The sequence below is a fragment of the Zeus faber genome (assembly GCF_960531495.2).
Source record: "Zeus faber genome assembly, chromosome: 6".
Lineage (NCBI taxonomy): Eukaryota > Metazoa > Chordata > Actinopteri > Zeiformes > Zeidae > Zeus > Zeus faber.
The window spans coordinates 7724060-7744386 of record NC_137201.1 but is presented as its reverse complement, the minus strand read 5'-3'; the positions used below and the strand labels follow the sequence as shown (position 1 = coordinate 7744386).

The window sequence follows — 20327 nt, the reverse complement described above, 5'->3', positions numbered from 1 at the left end:
CCTTGTACGTCACACAACGATAACACAGGTAGGTTGAATCAACAGCCGTTTTATTTTTACTGGAACACGTGTTTAGTTATGGATCATTACGGAAACGAGGCTTCCATATTTTGTTTGTTTGCAGATAAAATAACACAAGAGGCTCTAGGAAAACAATATTAGCGAAGACGTACAGGCATTCATTTAATTTCCTTTTGGCAACATCCACACATTTTACTTATTCAGAAATAGTTGGTCAGAAATAGTTGGAGAGGGAAACTGACATACTGGCTTTGACATTAATGACATTAAACTCAAACAATATAGTGTACCGATTGTGATACACAACACTGTGTAATAATGGAGATTGGAGTGCCACCATATTGCTCAGAAGTTATGTGAATACATCTGCCCAGTAACCAATTAAAGCTGTTCCTCAATTACAGTGCCAGTCAGCTCTGACAGCAAGGGCCATGGGAATGCAGGTCCATTTACCCCGATACTGTGGCATCGCATTTAAACGCTTAATTATTAATATTTAAACACAGATGAGGCGATTAGTTGGTGAAATTACCATGTCCCGGTGTCAATATGAAAACTCATTAAGACATGGCAATTGACCCACTTCTATCTCTCTTAAATACATGTAGTAAATTACTGGGTAATACTTACAATCAAAGGATATTAACATAGTCATACGCATCTAATTGAAAGAAAACTGGGAACCGATTACCAATACCCTACAATCCCACCTGAACTTGCCTGTTAACCATGATACCTTGTTGTTTGGAGGGTGGGGACTTCATCACTAAATTTAATGACTCTATTCACTTTGTTGAATTGATTAGTTTTCTTTTTATGTTCCACTTGGTGATTATTCTTTTGAAGAAGCAGTAATGCTTCATTATGAATCAAAATATAAAGTTGTCCTCCTTCGAGGGGAAGCAGAAGGGAAAAAAAAAAAGAAAAGCAGGGTAAGACAAACTTGCTGATTGCAGTTATAACTTTCACAACTTATTTTGGGAATATACTGTAGAGTTAAGCATTGCACTTTATTTCCATCCATAGTTTTACTATTAACTTGCCTCATAAGCTTCCATGCACACATTTCATTACTTCATTAAATTGCACTCCACAATAATTCATTCTCTATAAGTGGCAAAAAAAAGTAACCCCAGACCTCTGCAAATCTGCAAAAAAAGTTGAAAGTTGTGAGAGTGTTTGTCACCGAGGGTTGAGAGGAGATGGTCTGGCCTGAGTTCCTTGACTTTTTCCGTCCCACACATTATCACAGGTACAGAAACATCCCAACACCATGGTCCCAGACAGGCAAACGGCCCATTCTACACTTTGTGGTACAGGGTGGTCTTCCATCTAGTTCTACCCAAGGTCAAGCCAGATTTGAAAGGACACCCCCATTACACAATACTACAACAAGCTCCATGAAAGAAAGAGGTCTGAATCATTTTACCACCACTGAAGAACGGCAATGAGAAACAAAAAAAACAAACAAAAAAACCTGCATGGGAAAACTTCAAAGGTTAGCAATTAATTCAATTAAGATCACATTAAAGTCTTAATAATTTGATCAAAACTAAATGTAACTCCAGTAAAAAGCTGTAAATAAAACCAAAAGGATTTAAAGTTCTCTCACACACACACACACACACACACACACTTGAAGTGAAAAATGAACCCAAAATTCTTCCAACCCGTGTCCATAGGAATAATGTAATAACAGGGATAATGAATATTACCAAATTAAGTTTTGTATGAGAGCACGACAGATATTACAGAAGCCCAAGTCGACATTGATGGTGGAGGTAATGTAGATCGAAGGTGGCAGCAGTGATAGGTTTTAAGGCGTTGACCTCCCAACACCTCCTCCACATAAAGCAGTCAATGGAAGTTCTAGTCTGAAAATACGGCACGCTAAAACTAGAGTTTGTTTGAGGGAAACTGTTTTGTATGGTTAGTTTGACTCCACATTGGCATTTTATTTTACAATCATCATGGGAAGTACTTGGGATGTGCATAACATACAAGCATGTTGTTAGTTTAAATGTCAGATGTTCAAAGTTTGAACTCTTAGGATGGCCTTCTTGACAAGGTGCATTTTTCATGGTCATTATGAACCCTTGGGGATATACATTTCAAGGTGCCTAATAATGGGGGTACAATTGAATATAAAAAAAAAATTAAAAAAAATGCTTGCAAAGTAAATGCATTGCTTGTCCCGAGGCACAGTCAGGATACTTCCACGTCAGGTTTTAGTTGAATGGATAAGACTCGTAAATGCAGGTGGCATGATACCATTGCCATTTAAACAAAGTGAGGGCGTACAACCAAATGTAGGCCAAAAATATTCCTTAAAAAGCGTACATTATTCAAGTCGTTAAAAATATGTATCCACATCATAAGTACAGTCTCTTATGAACTTGCATCAACCATGATTTGGTTATAGAATATGTAAAATGCATATTGCACACTCATTTTCCAGGTTCCTCCCCTTGAAACCCACAGTGAGCCCTTAGATCTACAATATGAGGCACTTGTTTGCTATTGCGGACGGGGGCCATACATTCAGGAACTTAATTCATCTTCTCTTCTGTTAACATGATTGGTGAGCTGGAAAGATGGTTTCATATGAATGCCAAGTACAGTTAATGCTTTAAAATGAGTAGGTAATGGTGCCTGCGGCAGTCCATGCATAAACATAATTGTCGAAAGCAAATGGATTAATCTGAGTTGTTTGTCTAGGACACTGATATTATGTATGTTTTTGTATTGAATTACTTAATACTTTGATTAAAGAAATACTCGTCAGGTATTTATTTTTCACGATTAACTTAAATCTACTGTGTCATTTATGTTCACCGGCTGAACATGGAAATCTTTAACCAATAAAGTGCTGGACTTTAAGGGCTGATAAAGAATAAAAAAAATAAAAAAAAAAATAAAAAAAGGATTGGTTCTGGATCCTGGAAGGCACTCCTCGTACCTTCCAGGATCCGGACACCAATCCTTTTTTTTCTCGAAAATGTGTCTCTCGAAACATGGCTCAAGAGTGGACGCGGATGTCAAAGAAACCATACCTCCTAATTCGAAAGCTGTGCCAAACACCTGTGTTGTAGTCCGCAGAAGAATGGGGGCGAGATGAGAAGGAACTAGACATTGGCTTAAGTGAACCTTAAGAAATTCCAGGTTTTTCTGAAAATATATATAAAACAAAACAAAAAAAGGGTACTGTCATGGTTTCTTTGGCAGTTGTGTGTTGTGTGAACAGGGGCCTCAATATAAACCAGTCTATCGGTTAATCCATTCCCATTGGCCTCTCCTCTTGTCATTAAGGCCATTGGCGGCAGCTGTATTGTTTTCATATTTTGAGAGTTGAGAAATAGGACTGGCAGGAGGGCTGTGGGGTTGGGGTGTCAAGTAGGCGGCGGTCGAAGAGTCTCCAGTAAGGACTTGACAGCAGGTAGAGACATCAGGGCTCGGCCAACACCCCCTCCAGCTCGGTAGCAGGCATATCCCAGCATTCCCAACACAGCGGCCTTCACGGCGCTACGCAAAACCCAGCCCACACGTGAGGGCGGAGCGACGCTGAGGGGTAAGAGACTGGGTGAGGATATTTGTTGAATCTGTCAATCAGACTAGTGTCAATTTAAAAGAATCATACACATCAGTACCTCATGATCTCTTCAATGTTGAGCTGCTTGTCCCAGTTTTTCTCTATGCCTGGTACGTGACCCATCCCTACCACTCCAACCACCACAGAAGTCACTTCTACAAAGGCAGATATAATGAACAAGTATAAAACATACACAACAACGACACATTACCTTAAAGTCCCTGTAAAGTGAATTCAGTGATTTGTTTCTAAACACATCATACATGTGAGAAAGTAATTAATGAAAACATGTGGGAAGACTGAACGATGTATTTCTGAATTGTGGAGTTGGACCGTTGAACTGTTTCTCACCATTTTTGTGGTCTTTTTTTGGTGGGCCTAAATCATGACCCGATGACATGGGGCGCTCATACTTGGCATGGCCCCTCCCCTAACACAACACGAGGTCGGAATCAGAGCATCAACGGTGAAATAATCTAAGCTTGCCCGGAGCACAGAGTTTGGGATAAAACACTGTTTTGGGAAAAACACCTGGAGTAAAAGGCATCTTCAGGGAGACTTAACTCATGCCACTGATGCCCGTAACAAAAAAAGAGCTGTGGTTTGACCGTGCATGGTTTGGTTACGTTAGCATTAGCTGTATGCGGCGCTGAGAGCTGGGAGTCCCACAGCCAGACAACGGCATTTTGAGGTGGGCAACTATTGAGACACAGAACTGGGTTTAGCGGAAGATGATTAATGTGATTGGGTGAGGTTACAGCGTCTTCAGCGGACACGGCCCCAGCGTCCCAGAGCAGAGGGAACTGCCCTCCCCCCGGTTTTGAAAACCAATTTATATACACCTGCTGATTTTTATTTATAATTATAATTTTTTTTTTAATCATTCAAATTTGTCTGGTTGGCTAATAAGACATTTTCTGTGATGTGACAAACCCAGAACACATATTTGATTCACAGGGACTTTAATTAAAATGGTAAAGTAAAAAAAAAAAAGAAAAAAGTGGAAACTGAAATTGGGACAGCTTTAAAAGATGATAAACGTCAATACATTTGTGAAATGCAGTACATACTCTGGGCGTTAGGTGGAGCCTCCACGCAGCGTGCGGCCTGGCGGAGGGTGTGAGTGAGGTAGATGTCCCTCTCGGCAACGATGGTCTGGTGGAGGGCAGGGAACTCCCCGATCATCTCCGACATAGTCTGCTCTAGCAGGTCCTTTTGTTTGCATTTCTCCACATCCTCTTTACTGGAAACACAATGGGACATGCGTTCAATAACAGACTAGAATGTCAGTCCACCCTCCTGGAGCTACTTGGCACATGAAACATTTAAGTTGATTGTGCCTTGGAACAGTCCTCTGGCCTTCATGTGGTTATCTTTGACCATATGGCGTAAATCACATTTATTCCAGTCTTTAAAGCCGGTTCAAGCCCTCAGCCACCAGAAAGCGTTCATCATGTTGAAGTGTTTTGTACTTCAGAAACAAAGGCAATTCCCACAAGCTCCATGTTGTGTCATCACTTAACGCTGGATAAATATGCATTTCATTGATAGCACAGGGTCAGGCGGTTAATTACCAGAGACATTAACGACACTAGTTTTTGTGAGTCGAGGTGTCTGAGGCATTCAGCGATTAGTCACAACAGACGCTGTTGTGATACATGTCGTGCTTCCATGATCACGGCATTATACCGGAAAGCCTGTATCTAAAATGACACACAAGGCGGCATTGTGCCGCCTTGGTTTGGTTCAGGGTTAAAGAGCAAAGCCGTCTCGGAGACAGATCCTCTTTCCGGCAATATTGCAGGATCTCTGTATAAAAGTGGCTTGAGTCTCTCCCTGTTACGCACGGAGGAAAATAAATACATCTACAATAAAACACGCTGTTTCTATTTGCTTTTTTTTTTTGTTGGATAAACCGGGACCCGGAGATAGTTAAAAGAGTGACTAAGTTTCAGGAAAATAAATACATTGAATATATCGACAATAAGAATCTTATTAGGGTCACAAAAAAAAAATAATAATAAAATAAAGTACCCCTGTGTTTTGAGAATAAACTCTGAATTCTGACCGGCTTTGGGACCGGCGAGCGAGGGAGCACCCCCACACCCACTGTGGCTGCCTGCAACTATTAAACAGCAGACGGTGCAGCACAGGGAGGGAAAATAAATGATAAATAGATATTAGATAAATATATCTATAATAAAAACAGTTTATTTGTTTTTTCTTGCTTGATGGTTTTTGATTTGAGATCTCTCTGATTAGGCTTTTCTGATTGGTCCATGGCCCGGTGGTCGGGGAACTCCTGGCCTACAACCAACATTTATTCAACATTTCTTTACATTAAAAGCAAACATCTGTTATTAGTGAAATAATTAAATTAGTTGTTTTAACATGATGTCTGAATATGAAGCAATTTTCCCAAATCAACAATGCATTTCTTTGCGTGCACTCCAAATTTAGGCTAAAATAAATTAATGATAATGAATTAGACGTTCATCTACAAAAACGCACGAGAACTTAAGGGATTTTTCCCCACACTGATGGCAATCGGACATATCAAGATGATGACGAAGCGCCGTCTGTAATGAAAACCCATTTCGTTACGTGGCTCATATGTACGATGTGTGTGTATTATGGGACAGGAGGCAGTTGAAATCACTGGCACAAAAAAAAAAAAAAAAGTCTGATAGGCCAACCTCAGAATTGTTGGAAAGAATTCTGAGAAAGCGAAACTCCTGCAGTGCACAAGCACACTCTGCTCCCTCTCCCCTTTGGAAAACAGTACAGCTAGTTTTATTTTAAATGTTTTGAATAGGCTATAAGGTAAGGTACGTAAGGTTTTTAGAATGAAGAAAAAGGTTGCTTTTTTTTTTTTTTTTACGGTCGATAAGTAGACTTTAACATCCCTATTTATTACTTAACTACCTAAATTAATTGCCGCGCAATACCCTTCCACCTATTTGTACGCAATTTATAAAAAAAAAAAAATTGCACAAAAAAATAAAAGTGCTTTATTAAATAATTTGCATTCAAGTATGTAAATGGTTAAATTTATGTGAATGGATAGACAATTTTATGTGATCACTTTAAAATGGTGCCTCTTTGCAAAGTTTACAGTCACAACATTTTTGAACACCTTCAAATTTAGTGCAACAGCTTTCAGCACGTTCCCATTACAGTGGGATCTAACAGTGATTTGAAGTGACCTGGTGCGGTATAGAGGAGCTCCCTGGTCACCTGATTGGGTCAGACAGGAAGCAGAGCCCCCAGGCCAGACGGGCTTTCTGCCACATACTCAGAGCAGCGATGGCCCTCTTGAACGTCACAGGGATGGGCCTGTCCCCCAGGTGGAACTTGCAGAAAGGCACTCGTTCAGCCTGCACGAAAGAAAAGAGAATCTAATACTACATACTGCTATGCATATAAGGCTTGTACTGTTTATGGTGAAATCTTTTAATTGTGTGAGTGAATGAGTGACCTCTTTGAAGGCCTCCCTGAACTCTCCTCCAGGGGCCATGCCGAGCTGCTCTGTGATGTGCGCAGACACCTTCAGCAGGAGAATCTGCATCAGGCCAGACATCAGCCCATTCTGCAACAAGAGGACACACATTCAAGGTAATCAAAAGTCTCTTCTAACTATGACAAGCATTCAGTTAGGCTTTTAAACAACAAAAAGAAGCCTTTGTTTGAGTTAGACAGTGCGTGCAGGAGAAAACTATTCCCTCCCTCCCTGTCTGCCATGGTCCAGATATCAAAAGTATGATCAGCTGGTGTCCAGAGTTCAACTTTATTTCCTGGTCCACTTCCTTACTCTATCATCGTACATACATGCAGTGTTTGGTGACATGTTCGCTGGTGGTTCTTTATCACCACGTTCCTTCCTCATTTGTAGCTTCCTTTTTTGGATGTTCACCATGCAAACCATTTTACTGCTATTTAACAGCAAAAGCCATTAAAGTTTTTTGAATCCTATTGCACTCTGCGTAGGGCCGCACAATTAATAGTATATTAATTGCAATGTTGATATTGGCCTCCACAATGAATTGATTGTGGCCAGGGACAAGTCAGCAGTATGAAATTCAGTCCTGCCAACTTTGGGAAAATATTTTGAGTACCACAACATTGTAACAGGGAGTCTTGGTGGCGTTTGAGCCACTGCAGCTAAATGACTCATCATAAGTTATTCACACCATAGCCGCCTCATAACGAGGCTCATCACATCGTATGTGAGTTACTACGGCTAACTATATACAGTTTACAAATTCATATCATTAGGGTATACCCCTTGAAATGCATCATCTGGTAAAGTTACCAAACATGTTTACCAACTAGAGACGCACCGATTGCAATTTTCTTGGCCAATTCAGATTCCTGATGTTTTTTAAGTCTGACCTGCTGATTCTGATTTGCTGTACGTGATAGGAGAGCTGCACATACAGACTACCGCTGCAATTTTCAGTTACCACAATAGTGAGATTGCTGATTTTGACAGTGGGTTTATCATTGTTCACTATTGAACAATAATAGAACATGAAACTGTCCCTGAGTTCCATAAAAATTTAAATTGGGACTGTCACCAAGTTTCAGTATAATGCAACCTGTAACTCACTGACTTTTACTCGGACCCAACATTTAACTAACATGGAAATGTCCAGTTTGAACTTCAAATGAAAGTCTCTTTCACTTTTAAGTGCAACTATAAATTAGTATTATTTTCATATGGTACTTGCCATTCCAAAATAAATTTCATTCATTACAAAAAAATTAAAAATAAAAGAAATGGCCGACTCTTCTCATTCTCGTTCACTTGAAGTCCTCCTTCCCTCACCACACATTAAACCAACTGGATCAAATCGAACGACTCATTTTACTGAGTGACTTGTCAAGAACCGAGTCTCAAATAAAGAATCAAACTCTTCATCATGAGCGGAGCTCAGCTGTGACAGTGGTAGAAACGCAGTCTGCACAATGTTAGAATATTGTCAGGGGATAGATAAATAATTTATCTTATGTTCTGTGTTAACCTTGAAGTAGCTCCAAACAACCAACATTTTCTTTCTTTTGCTCTCTTTTTTTTGTGCGTCAACTACACAACTAAGTTACATTACGTTGGTATCCGGTTTGAGGTCAGAACATTTTTACCAGTACAGTACATTAGCGCAGTAACGGGCGTGTACATTGGACCGGCACAGAATCTGAAAATATATCTGACACTGATCGTCCAATCACCAGTCATGGTCGAATAAGCTGAAAACCGGCTGATGCATCTCATGTAATTTTTTTTTGGGGTAGTTTCAGCTGGCAATCATACCTGCGTATTTTGCTAAATATTACGTGGTTGGTACACAAAATGCGTGCAGGTTGGCAGGTCCGCAGTTTGACAGATGTGTGAACTTCTTCTGGTGGGGATGGTAGTTCAGGCGGTAGAGCTGGTGGTCTAGTGATCTAAAGGTTGCTGGTTCGATCCCAGGCTCCTCCTGCTAGCATGCTGTAGTGTCCTTGAGCAAGACGCTTAACACCTAATTGCTCCTGATGGCTGCGTCCGTCGGTGTTCGAATAATTGTAAGTCGCTTTGGATAAAAGCGTCTGCTAAATGCAATGTAATGTAACTTCTTATTGAACACAGGGGGATCAGTATCTGACAGTAACATTCTTGGCTGTCAGGATGCTTTTTTCTTTGCCATAATGGAGGTGGTTTTAAGACAAGGATAAATTGCGGTCAAAGTACGTTAAGTAAGAACGGGTGCTGGGCTAGGAGGAAACAGATCAATAGGGAAACAGAGTTTGATACAGGCAGGGGGGAAGGCTGTAGTTTCCTTGCAAAAAAAAAAAAAAAAAAAAGGTATAATGTAACAGACCTTCTTGTTTGGGATTAATTATTTTTATTTGGTGCCGTTCTATTTTTTTTGTAAAATGTCATTTAAATATAGCCTAAAAAATTAATTCATGTTAAGAAAGTCCTATTTTGATTCAAAGATTTGTACATTTGAGTTTAAATTGTGTTCCCTAAAATGGACAATAAATCGTGATCACAATATTGAGCAAAAAAAACAAAACTGGATCATCATTTTAGCCAAAATCGTGCAGCCACAACTCTGCATCTCACCTTTTCACCTTCAGTCTTTCCAACTTGTTGCATGTTACCCTGTGGCCTTGACTCCCCCATGGCCTCAATATTAAAAAAAAAAAAAAAAAAAAAAAAAATCACCTGTTTGATGGCCTGCTGGACCTTGTCCAGGTTGATGTCCTTGGCCTCTTTTAGCAGCGTGCTTTCGTCCATCTTTAACATGGACACTCTGTACTGGCACAGCTCCACCACCACTACGTCTGGCTGCACGGCGCGGATAGTCTGTGGCAAGGAGAGAAGACAGGCTGCTTGTTTGAGATGAGAGAAAGAGAAGAGTGGGTGTGGGACAGCGATGTCACAGGAGCCGTATAAAACCCTCACTCATTCAATCTACATTTCTAGTTTTACATTTCAATAGGGGTGGCTACTTATACGTATTTTATAGATCAAATGACAACAATGTTATCTCATTTATTATGAACAAACCAGAGAAATTCAGAGTAAGAAATTATATTTCAAGAAGATTGTGGGTAAATGAAAGAGCTAGTACTTCATGCAATTATTAAATACAGTGTTAGAGTGGGTGCTACACGCCTACGGTGAAATTCGAGTACCGTAGCGACCAACAGGAAATCAGAGTGTTCATTTTTTATTAATAACAAACAAATATAGTGTTGTTTTGAAGGACATTATCCACAAAACTCTGATTGAAAAGGTGTTGCAAGGTTATGAGTCAGCTTCAAGCTCCCGAGTGAAGTCGTTGGCACCTGTACTGTTTAAACCAACTGTGGTATAATACCGAAAAAATACCAACTAAAACGTTCTAAGCAAGATTATTAAGTGTGGAATTTTTTTTTTAAATAAAAAACCAGCGTGTGGGAAATTCCATCAAGCGCGATTGCTGCAAGTCAACGTTAAACACTTTTGCCAACATAGAGCAAAATATGTTCATGTTGGTATAATTCAAGTTTGTTTAACGAAATGACCATGCCGCCGGATCAAAAGCATTATCTTTAATTTGTTTTTTTCGATTTTAAATTGCCTCACCGTGGCGACATCTTTCTTGCTGCTGTCACTGAAGTGGGCGGTGCCGACAAGGTAGAGCAGGCTGCCGTCAGGCGCAGTCAGACGGGTAACCGTCTCAGGCAGCTCGGGGGATAGCTGGCGCCGCTGGGACCGCATCTGCCAGAGCAGCTCCACTGCCTCCGCTTCCGCTGCACAGAGAAATAGGCCAGACATTATTGGGCTTATTTAAGAGGTAGGCAAACAATGAAGGGGAAGTAGTAAAAAGAAAATAAATAAACAAATAAATAAATAAAAATAATGAACTGAAAACCATCATTAGTTCTGTACTACCACTGCCATACTATATATTCCTTTCAAATGAGAACACTGCATTTCTATAAATTGGGACCATTAACATAGCAGTCTAATCCGAAGTAGTGACTTTGGATGGGGCCAAGAGCACCAGATGGTTACATAACTATTCCCCTCCACTGAGCTTTTCCAGACGTTTCACTTTTTCCACCCCCATTTCACATACTAAAACATTTAGTTAAAATCTTACGGTACCACAGAGAGAAACTGAAGAAAAATATACACATACAAAAGACCTAAAAAACAACTAAAGATATTTAAATAACAAAAAGGCCTTTACTATAAAATGAACTCAAAACTAGACAAACAATCGGATAAATCCACAATCTGCACTCAGTGCTAAAATTCACTCCACGTTTCAGACAGAGGTAGTAACATAATGCCAGCAGTCTGTCATTATAAGTTCCAGGAGTTATTTAAAGGTTTTAAATTGTTGCAATATTTGATGTTTGTTGGCACCATTTTCATCGCTGTGCCACATGTTATTACTGGCGTTCACCCAAATGTTTGACCATCGAATTGAGTGACTACAGTTACTCCGCACTTAACAACCTACCTGTTTTACAACCGTTCGGACTTACGACCAGCTCTCCGACCAATCGGTATTGTGCGCTGTGTAGAATACCGCGGCATGCACGGCGATTATTTTATAAATCAAATATAGTGATTTATTAGTGATTATTTTATGAAAACGAGCAGATCCTGTCAAACTATTTGTTTTTAAATTACAGTTGCATGTATTGTTGTATTGTTATAATAAGTGTGCCAATTACATATTCAGCTTTTGTGGCACAGTAATCGTTTATGTGTAGTTTGGTGTGTAGTAAATACACAGGAATAGTAGCATCACACAACTGAGAGGTCAATTCTTGGGGTGTATCACCGATAAAGACACTGCAGAACAGCAATGAGAATAGCGCCAGAAAACAGGCAATTTAGCTTTTTTGTAATTTTTATTTTTACTCCCAAATTTGTAAAGACAGACTACTGCGACATGTTAGCTTTGCCTGAACTGTGGGGTGAGTTTATGTACTGAACCCAGATTTAGCCCCAATTACTTGTATTGAACACCTGGTGGGAGTATGGAGCAGCACGTCCAGTTTGGAGGAAAAGTTAAGCTGCTGCAGGAATGAAACCTACCACATGAGCGGTGAGTGTAAAACAGAGATGAACTTCTGAACCATTACATTAACTGCTAAAATTGCCCATATTTCCCAGTATTTGGCTGGTGGCTTTGATTGACTTTGTGTAGTAGCTACCTGGTTATAAGTAATTGTGAGGCAAGCGCTCAACCGTTCTTAACAGGCATCACAACATGCATGTACTCGTTGTACATACACCGTTCGCCGATAATGCTTACAGAGAACATTGGGCAGCTCCTCAGAAGGATCCTCCGATGGGTTGACTGACTCATCCTGCGGATCACGGGAGAAAAGTTATTGCATCAGTACGCGCTTCGAGAGCCGCCTTGTTCCTGGATATTGGGTACATTAAAAAAACAACTATTTGACTGTCTAGAATTGCCCAGTGTTAAAGAACCATTCATTCCGACACTATAAAATGAAATTCAAGGACTTTAAAGTACTTTAAGCACAAGTTTTTCATTTTCAGAACAGATATGATAACTTTCCAATGTGATCTTTCATAATTAAAAAAATAAAGTTAGACTCATTGTTATTTTATATGAGTTGTCATCTAGTATTATAAGTGTATAAATGTATTTCCAACCATGCTGGCTTACATGTACATTTCCCTGGCGTAATCGATGTCCTAAAAGCGATTCTGGAAATGTAGTACGTTACGAGTTGAACAACAAAACCAGCGCGGTTTCTTTTCAAGGACTTTTCAAGCACGTCAAGCACCTGGGAAGAGCCCTGCCACCTGTCAACATGACCTCCCACCCCCACCAACACACACCTCTGAATTGCTGTCTCGGTCCATGGCGGGAAATCGAGGAGCTGCGTGGGACGAGAGAGGCAGAATAAACACAAGACACTTTTTGGGGGTTAATGGCGGCTCGCGTCCTGTACCGCCCTTACTGCTTAGGCACAGGAGAAGCCGCTCCGCTCGGCACCTGGGTGCCTGAGTGAGTGACTTCCCCAAAATCACAGCATGTACGTTAGTTAAATCGCCTATGTCTTCACTAATTGCGTTGAAGCGGAGGCCACCATGCTAGACGTGTCTTCATAACTTCACTGCGTTAAAGTAGCAGAGATGACACCCAGAGAGTCAGCGCTCACCTGTTTCCCTAGTTAGCCAGCATGCTAACTAGCTCAGCTATGGCCAAACAGCTGTTAGCGAGCACCGGTAAACCGGGCGGTTTGTGCGGCCAGTCACACCCTACGAGCCACGGGAGAACAGTTCTTACTAAACGCTGACCTGTGTAACTTCACATTTCGTGGAGAATATGACTATTATCTCCGTAAAAAAAACCCAAACAAACAGGTGTAACTTACACAGCGAGCTAGCGCGTTGTCATACCCCTCTGCCTCTGGAGTGAGTCGATACAGACACGACGACGATGTGCCGCGTTGCTTTTTGGGATATGTAGTTTTCCGAGCACTGCTGGAGCTCGACAGACAGATATAGATAGATAGATACAGACAGATAGATAGACAGAAATACATTATAGAAAACCTAAAGCGACAACCGGTTTAATTTTTTTAGACAAATTTTTATTTATCGTTAATATTACATATACCACCATCAAACTCTTCGACTCTCCGACCACGTTACAGTCACACCGACAGCTGAGCAGTCTCGCCGTTTATCGTGAAAGTGGCTCATTACGGTAGTGTGCATGGAGAAGGAAAAACCAAACAAAGAACCAGAGAAGCAGAGCCGTGTTACCTAATACATAACATGCTCTCACACTTTGTGCTACGATTCTTAAAGTGCTTTTGGATGCTTTCAATGTGCTTGAGTAGTCTAACAAGGGGAGGTCGTGAAGACAAGGCAGAAGCGATCAACTTGATATCTTCCCGTCTGGATGTTTATCCAATCCTTCAAAAAATGTCTCCCTTTTTGTTACAAGTTAAGTAGGAGATAAAAGGATATTGGTAAACATGAAGGTACATATTTTGCCTTGTTCACCGACTCGATCCCTGTGAGAGGTGCTGTCGTATCCTCAATATTTGTTCGAGATGAGAAGAACAAATCAACCAAATCTTCTAGCTTCCTTCCTTCACTTGTTCCTTTTTAGTCGTTTGATCCAATGTGAATGCAAGGTGGGACGGGAGCTCAGGAGCAACTGATGATTTTTATTTTTATTTTTTTTTTAAGCGATGTGGTCATATGCTGTAAAACGCGGCCGTAACGTCACAGAATCAAAGTACGCGACGAAGAACACAGATTTCCATTTCAGGACGCCTTTTCGCACACAACTACCCTTCCCCCTTTTCGGCTGTAACGTAAACGTACTGTATGCAGGGACTTTATTTTTTTACCCACTTTCTCCAATAGAGTGTGGATCGGGTGAGATTTGAGATCATAGTCCTTCTACGTAAGTGGTTTGATGGCAATGACAAATCCATGAAACAGGTCACTTCAATTCCCAACACTCTACAAACACTGAGTCGAGTACGGTGTCTACACGCGTACCTATAGTGTACTGGAAAACTAGTTGCCGTAAGCGCACATATTATTGCCACACGTGTGTGTATGTGTGTGTGTGTATGTGTGTGTGTGTATATATATATATATATATATATATATATATATATATATATATATATATATATATATATTTGGATCTTTTGCATATTTTCAAATGCAATCTCAACGACTGTATTGCGTGAGCTACCTGTCTACCTTGCTATGGGTGTAAAGGGACAAAGCGTTATGCATTCAAAATACATGTAGTCTAAAGCTGTCATACAGTCGTCTACATACAGTCGCACATTTCTTTGTTCACAGAGATACCTCATACATCCCTCGCCGCTTTTGTTGAATCCCCTTGATATTTCCTATTACTGCTGGTTTCATTGGAGGGTGATTGGCTGTACAGTCATCCTGAGACATGTAGGTGTACTTCAATTCCTACAAAAAAAAAAAGCACGATTTAACTTATTCGTACCTGTGTCACTCTCTCGCTCTCTCTCACACTATCTGTCATTCAGCCCGGTCCAACCACCGTATTTGTGCGTTGTTCAGTCCCAAGAGAGAAAGACAGGTGGTTGTTGCGTTTCGTAAAGGAGGTGATTTCGCGTGGTGGCGGTCGTGTGCGTGCGCGCGTGTGTGTGCAGAGTTCAGTGTCAGCGAGAGAGACGTTAGCGCGAGGGGATGTGTTCGTTCTTTTATTTATGTTTCATCTTTTCAACACTCCCCGGCCACGATGAGCTCCCCAGGCCGCTCTGTCAGTCTGTCAGTGCCGCTCCCTCCTTCCTCTTCCCCCTCGAACAGAGTGTGGTGCATGCTCAGCAGCTGGTGGGCGGGGGCTCGGGTCAAAGGCGGTGGCTGCTGACTCTCTGGCTTTTGGGGCTCCACCAGGGGCCCGCCCAGGGCTTCGTGAAGCGGCGAGGAGCGCTTGGGACTGAGCGCGTCCTCGCTGGACGGCGGGTTCGGGCTGACTCCGTTGACGTAGGTGGTGGTGGGCAGGGTCATCATGGCGAAGGCAGTGTTGGTCGACTCTGGAGTGCAGTCCTTCTTTTCTGGAGAGTAAAGATTGGAAACAAAGGACGTGAGTTTGAACACCATAAAAGACTCAAGGGTATAAAAGGATGAAATTATTGTGGTGTGTGGATGGGTTGAGCAGCCACACCTGATACTCGTTGGTTGGGCTGACAAGCAGCAGGTTTAAAAACCCCGTCCACACGCTCACTCAGTATAGGAGCCTGTGTCATGACAAGTTCCATATGCTCCTGGCTAATTCCACCTAGCCTTCTCACTACAATAAACTGGTGTTAACAACCCCCTGTCCTCTGTGTCTTTGTGCCAGAGGTCCCTGAAAACGCCACTTGCCACTGGCACCTGAGCGGGGACTCTCCCACACGGGGAAGGTACACAGAAGGGCCACCCGTGGGTCAACGGGCGGCCCCAGCACCAACCCTCTCCCGACTGGCAGCAGCAGCACCTAGGTGGTCAGGCGGAGGACCGGGGGCGAAGCGGCGCAGCAACCACCACAGGTAACCACCATCCAGCAGCCCAACCAACGAGCGTCAGGTGTAGCTGCTCAACCCATCCACACACCACAATGACCATGACCTGGCCATCGATATGGTGATTGCTATATACCTGTAATAGCAGCAGATACGTGGACGATCGTATGTGTGCCTTCGATGTACACGGCGTCCATGGGGTGGTCCGAGGGCAGGGGTGCCGAGATCACAGCCTTGGGCTTCCGGATAGTCAGCATGTAGGGGTGGACGTCCAGGGAGAAGTTGCGAGCGTGTTTCTTCTCCATCACACAGAAATCTACGAAACAGGAGTAAAAGAAGCGCCAATGGACTGAAATGCCAAGCCACCAACAATTTCACCAACAATTTCACCGTGATATTTGTGTTGTTACCAGCAATTGGGTAACATTGACATCATCATACCTTCAGAGGGGGGATGCTGTGTGCTCTTGCTGTCCAGCAGTGGCGCGATGAAGCCGTCTGCCACCGTTTTCCTCCTGAGCGGTTTGGGTTTATCAGGCTTGGTGCTGTTCTCCATTCGTGTGAGGGTCAGGGGTTCCTAGTCAAAGACCAGAAGGATATCGACAGGTCAACAACATGCATCGCTCTACAGTGTGTGCCCTTTTTGGAAGTGTACACACCATAAAAGTAAGCTGCAATGCAGTCATTTCATTTCAATAAATGGTCCTACATTAAGTGTTACTTTGGCTCTAAAGAACTGTTTTTTTAGGACGACAATTGCCGCTTTGCCTGATTAAGATTAAAATTTGCCAGATCAAGATTTATATTTCAGGATAGGCGGTAGGTGAAATCAAAGTATAAAAAGAGTAACAGACATACAACCGTAAGGGTGGCCTTTGTGTTAGATCAGTGTATTCAACAGAATGTTACATTGTTTCCTATTGGATAATCAGTTAAACATGATTGCCTTACTTTGAACGACTGAGGCAGAGGATTCGACGAGGGGATCCATTTAATCTTCTTGCGGGGGCGTTTGATGACGAGCGGCTCCCCGCCCAGATCTCCCACTCCTAGAACGGAGGGGTCCATGTTGGGGTCAATGGTCTGTATCCCAGAGTCCCTCACAGTGGGTGTGGCGTCATGGTTAGACTGGGCCAGGGCGGCCAGCAGCTGCCGCACTACGTTGTCATACATGAGGTCGCTCTCGTTAGTGATGAAGTCAAGCCGGTTCAGCGACTTGATGTGGTCCCTGTTCTCGTTGCAGAACATCGCCAGGATGTTGATGTCGCAGAACTGGGACTTCTGCCAGCGCCGCCGTTTTTTGATTCCGACCTTGTGCAGCTTGTCGAACACAAAGTTTGACTTCCGCACCACGAAGAGATGGAGCAGATTCAGCAGGATGATGAGGTTCATGGTGCAGAGCAGCGTGATGTCCACCGCTGCCATGATGCGCTGCAGCTGCACGGCAGGCAGCTTGCAGTTAACGCTGAGCTTCAGCTCCACGTAGCTGCTCGTGTCGGGAGGCTCGCCCAGAGCGCACGTGAACTCATTCTGCCGCTGCCGGGCGTAGTAGGCGCTGAGGTAGGAGATGGGGATGGAGCTGAGGCAGATGATGGCCAGGTGGCGGGCCAGGTAGAGCTTGGCCAGGAAGTTGCTCTGGCCCCGTCGCTCCAGGTACTTTTCAAACAGGTTCTGTTCGGGACTCTTCTCCTTCTCCGCGTTCTCTATGATCTCCCTCCTCTCTTGCTCGGTGATGCCGGGTCCCTTGGACTGGATCTGCTTCTCGATCTTCGGGGCCCGCCCCTCGGCAGCTCGGTGGTAGCAATTGTCGATCTCGTGGAGCAGGAAGTTGAGCTCGGAGGTGAGCCGCGTGGAGGCGAGGAACTCCCAGCTGAGGGCAGGAATGTACATGATGCCGGCGAATGCCAGCAAAGCGTAGGGCAAGAACTTGTGCTCAAATAGTGAAGGTCGGAGGTCGGGCTCCACGCCAGGCACAGTATCTCGTAGCTCTGTCCAGCAGTAGCCCCGTGCGTACAGTGCCTGGTCTCTGGTGAAGTTGTGTGGCGTGTAACAGTATATTGACTCCTCTGGGGGAATAAAGATGGAGATTATCGGTCCCAGTGAGCAGACATTGATTCAACATGATGGATGATAATGGAGTCATAATGCAATCACAGGGAATCCGCTCAGAGAGAATTTATTTCTCTGTCTGTCTGTATGATTATATTTCCAGGTCAAGTTTGAAGCCTTTCCTGAAAAAGTCACGGTTCTGCAAAGAGTTCAATGGATCCAACTTTTCAAAATATATTCATATTCATTATATATACGTATGTTCAATCCTGTGTTATCAGTATCTGAGGGATCTTTCGGGTGCACAGGTCTCTACACCACAAAGAGCTACATTCTCTTTAAAAATACTCAGGTTGCTGTTCTACTGATAGGACTGCCTGGACCAGACTGAGGAGGTTAACCCCCTTCTTGTATTCTATCAGTTCTCTACCCGTTAGGTCGTTAAGTAAAGAAAGGACATTGGTTTTCTGAGTTGTTAAAGGTTGCGACCTGGGACAGAGGGATGCATTCAACTTTGGACTAAATTGGACTGTTGGACTAAATTACAAGGCTTGGGTGTGTTAAGTTAAACGGTCAAGTTTGTGTTGTGATCGTTTGTTTAGTTCGCTGCTTGTGATGAGGAACGTTTGATGTGAAAGCAAACAAATATCATTATTTTAGTTGAAGTCCTCTGTCTGTTGTAATTCATATTTTGAATTAAACATTGTGGAGAATATCCATTTTTGTCGATATTTGTTAAGTATTCAGACACAGCGACATCGTGCTGCTATGCAGAAAGCCTGACTCAGCAATCAGTAAGCATCCCTCCTCCCACCCATCTCATCCTTCTCCTCTCTATCTCTCGCTCTCATCTAACCAACTACACCCCCTTTCTCCATTTGCCCTCCCCTCCATCGCTTTCCTTTCCCCTTCATTCCCTTATCTCCGTCTCTGCTCTGACATCACTTCTGTAGATGTGCTTGAACACACTGATCCCACTAACAAGGCGAAGGCAAGAACACTATACTATATTACCACTCATCATACTGAGTATATTTGTTATTTTTTTCTGTGCAGTGTTATGTGTTTTGTAAATATTTTCATTTATTTATTTATTTATTTATAAATAAATATAAGTATTTTTAAGTTTGGTCTAATTTAACAACCCCAGTTACCTGTGACTGAATCAAGTACAATCAAAAGACGGTCCTCTGTGTATTGCCAGACAGCTGCTGAGGCACCTGTCACTCTGGATGGAAACCCCGCCACCTTGTGGCCACGGGACTCACCTGCAAAGTTGCGTGTGAAGACGAGGGTGACGAGCAGGATGGGGATGATGACCGTGCCTATGGTGACGACGCGGTCGAAGGGCAACTCCAGTTTGAGCTGGACCATCAGGCCCGCCAGCGCCCCGCCCTTCTCGTCCTGAGAGGAGCCCGGCAGGATCAGCTCCTTCAGCTTCTCCCCAGCCAGCAGAGCGGTGGCCATGTCGAGGTTCTGATCAAGGATGTTCTGCATCCGGGACACAAGGGAGGCACACAATGACCCCCTCTGGGCTGGGGAGTGGCCTGAGGCTGCCTCCCGTGGCGGAAAACTCCTCCAGGCGGTCGGACGCGCAAGAGTGGCAAAACGGTGCAACCAACTTCAGTCCCCGTAACCACATGTGAGAAATCACCAAGACTGGCGGCCTCTCTTCTCACTGTGTAGAGGAAAAGGCATAATGTTCAGCAGGAAACCCCTCGCTTCACCTCTGCCAAGTTCATCCCGACAACGCTTTTGTCCACTGGCCAACACTGGTCCACACGCTGCAGCAGAGCTGAAGAATTAGAGGAGCTTAGGGGGCGCCCTCGTGATCCTCAGGAATCGCGATGGGTTCGTCTTCGGTTAATTGATCCTCCTACCATTCCTGTGCTGAAAGGCAGATAAACTGTTAAGAAGACGTGTGCATTATTCATGAACAAGAGAGCATAAATGCATCCACCATAGCAGTACAGAGAAGCGTGAGCTATGTGGGAAGATACAGTATGTGGACCGCCCTGGTCTGAGTGCCCTCCAAATGAGCCACAGTGCGACTTTGCAGTAAATTGCAGAAGCCCTTCGTTAGTTCCCACCCTGCCTGCATCCTTGTGGCCTGTGAGACTCTGTGACC

The 20327-nt window shown here is 43.2% G+C and overlaps 2 protein-coding genes across 2 annotated transcripts; both read right to left on the bottom strand.

Moving 5' to 3' along the window:
• Positions 1-86: 86 nt before the first annotated feature.
• Positions 87-13540, bottom strand: trabd (TraB domain containing). The gene is made up of 10 exons (XM_080001996.1): positions 13511-13540; positions 12972-13012; positions 12415-12469; positions 10725-10891; positions 9819-9959; positions 7089-7199; positions 6848-6987; positions 4681-4853; positions 3669-3765; positions 87-3582 (listed from the first exon to the last, which is right to left on the bottom strand). Exons 2-10 carry the CDS (start codon positions 12993-12995, stop codon positions 3411-3413), a joined length of 1080 nt encoding a protein of 359 aa, XP_079858122.1. The 5' UTR covers positions 12996-13012; positions 13511-13540; the 3' UTR covers positions 87-3410.
• A 1828-nt stretch (positions 13541-15368) lies between these two features.
• Positions 15369-19696, bottom strand: panx2 (pannexin 2; the record flags this gene model as incomplete). The annotated part of the gene is made up of 5 exons (XM_080001995.1): positions 15369-15703; positions 16287-16466; positions 16592-16727; positions 17102-18216; positions 19468-19696. The coding sequence occupies 5 exons, from the start codon at positions 19694-19696 to the stop codon at positions 15369-15371; spliced, it is 1995 nt and encodes a 664-aa protein (XP_079858121.1).
• Between the last annotated feature and the right edge of the window lie 631 nt (positions 19697-20327).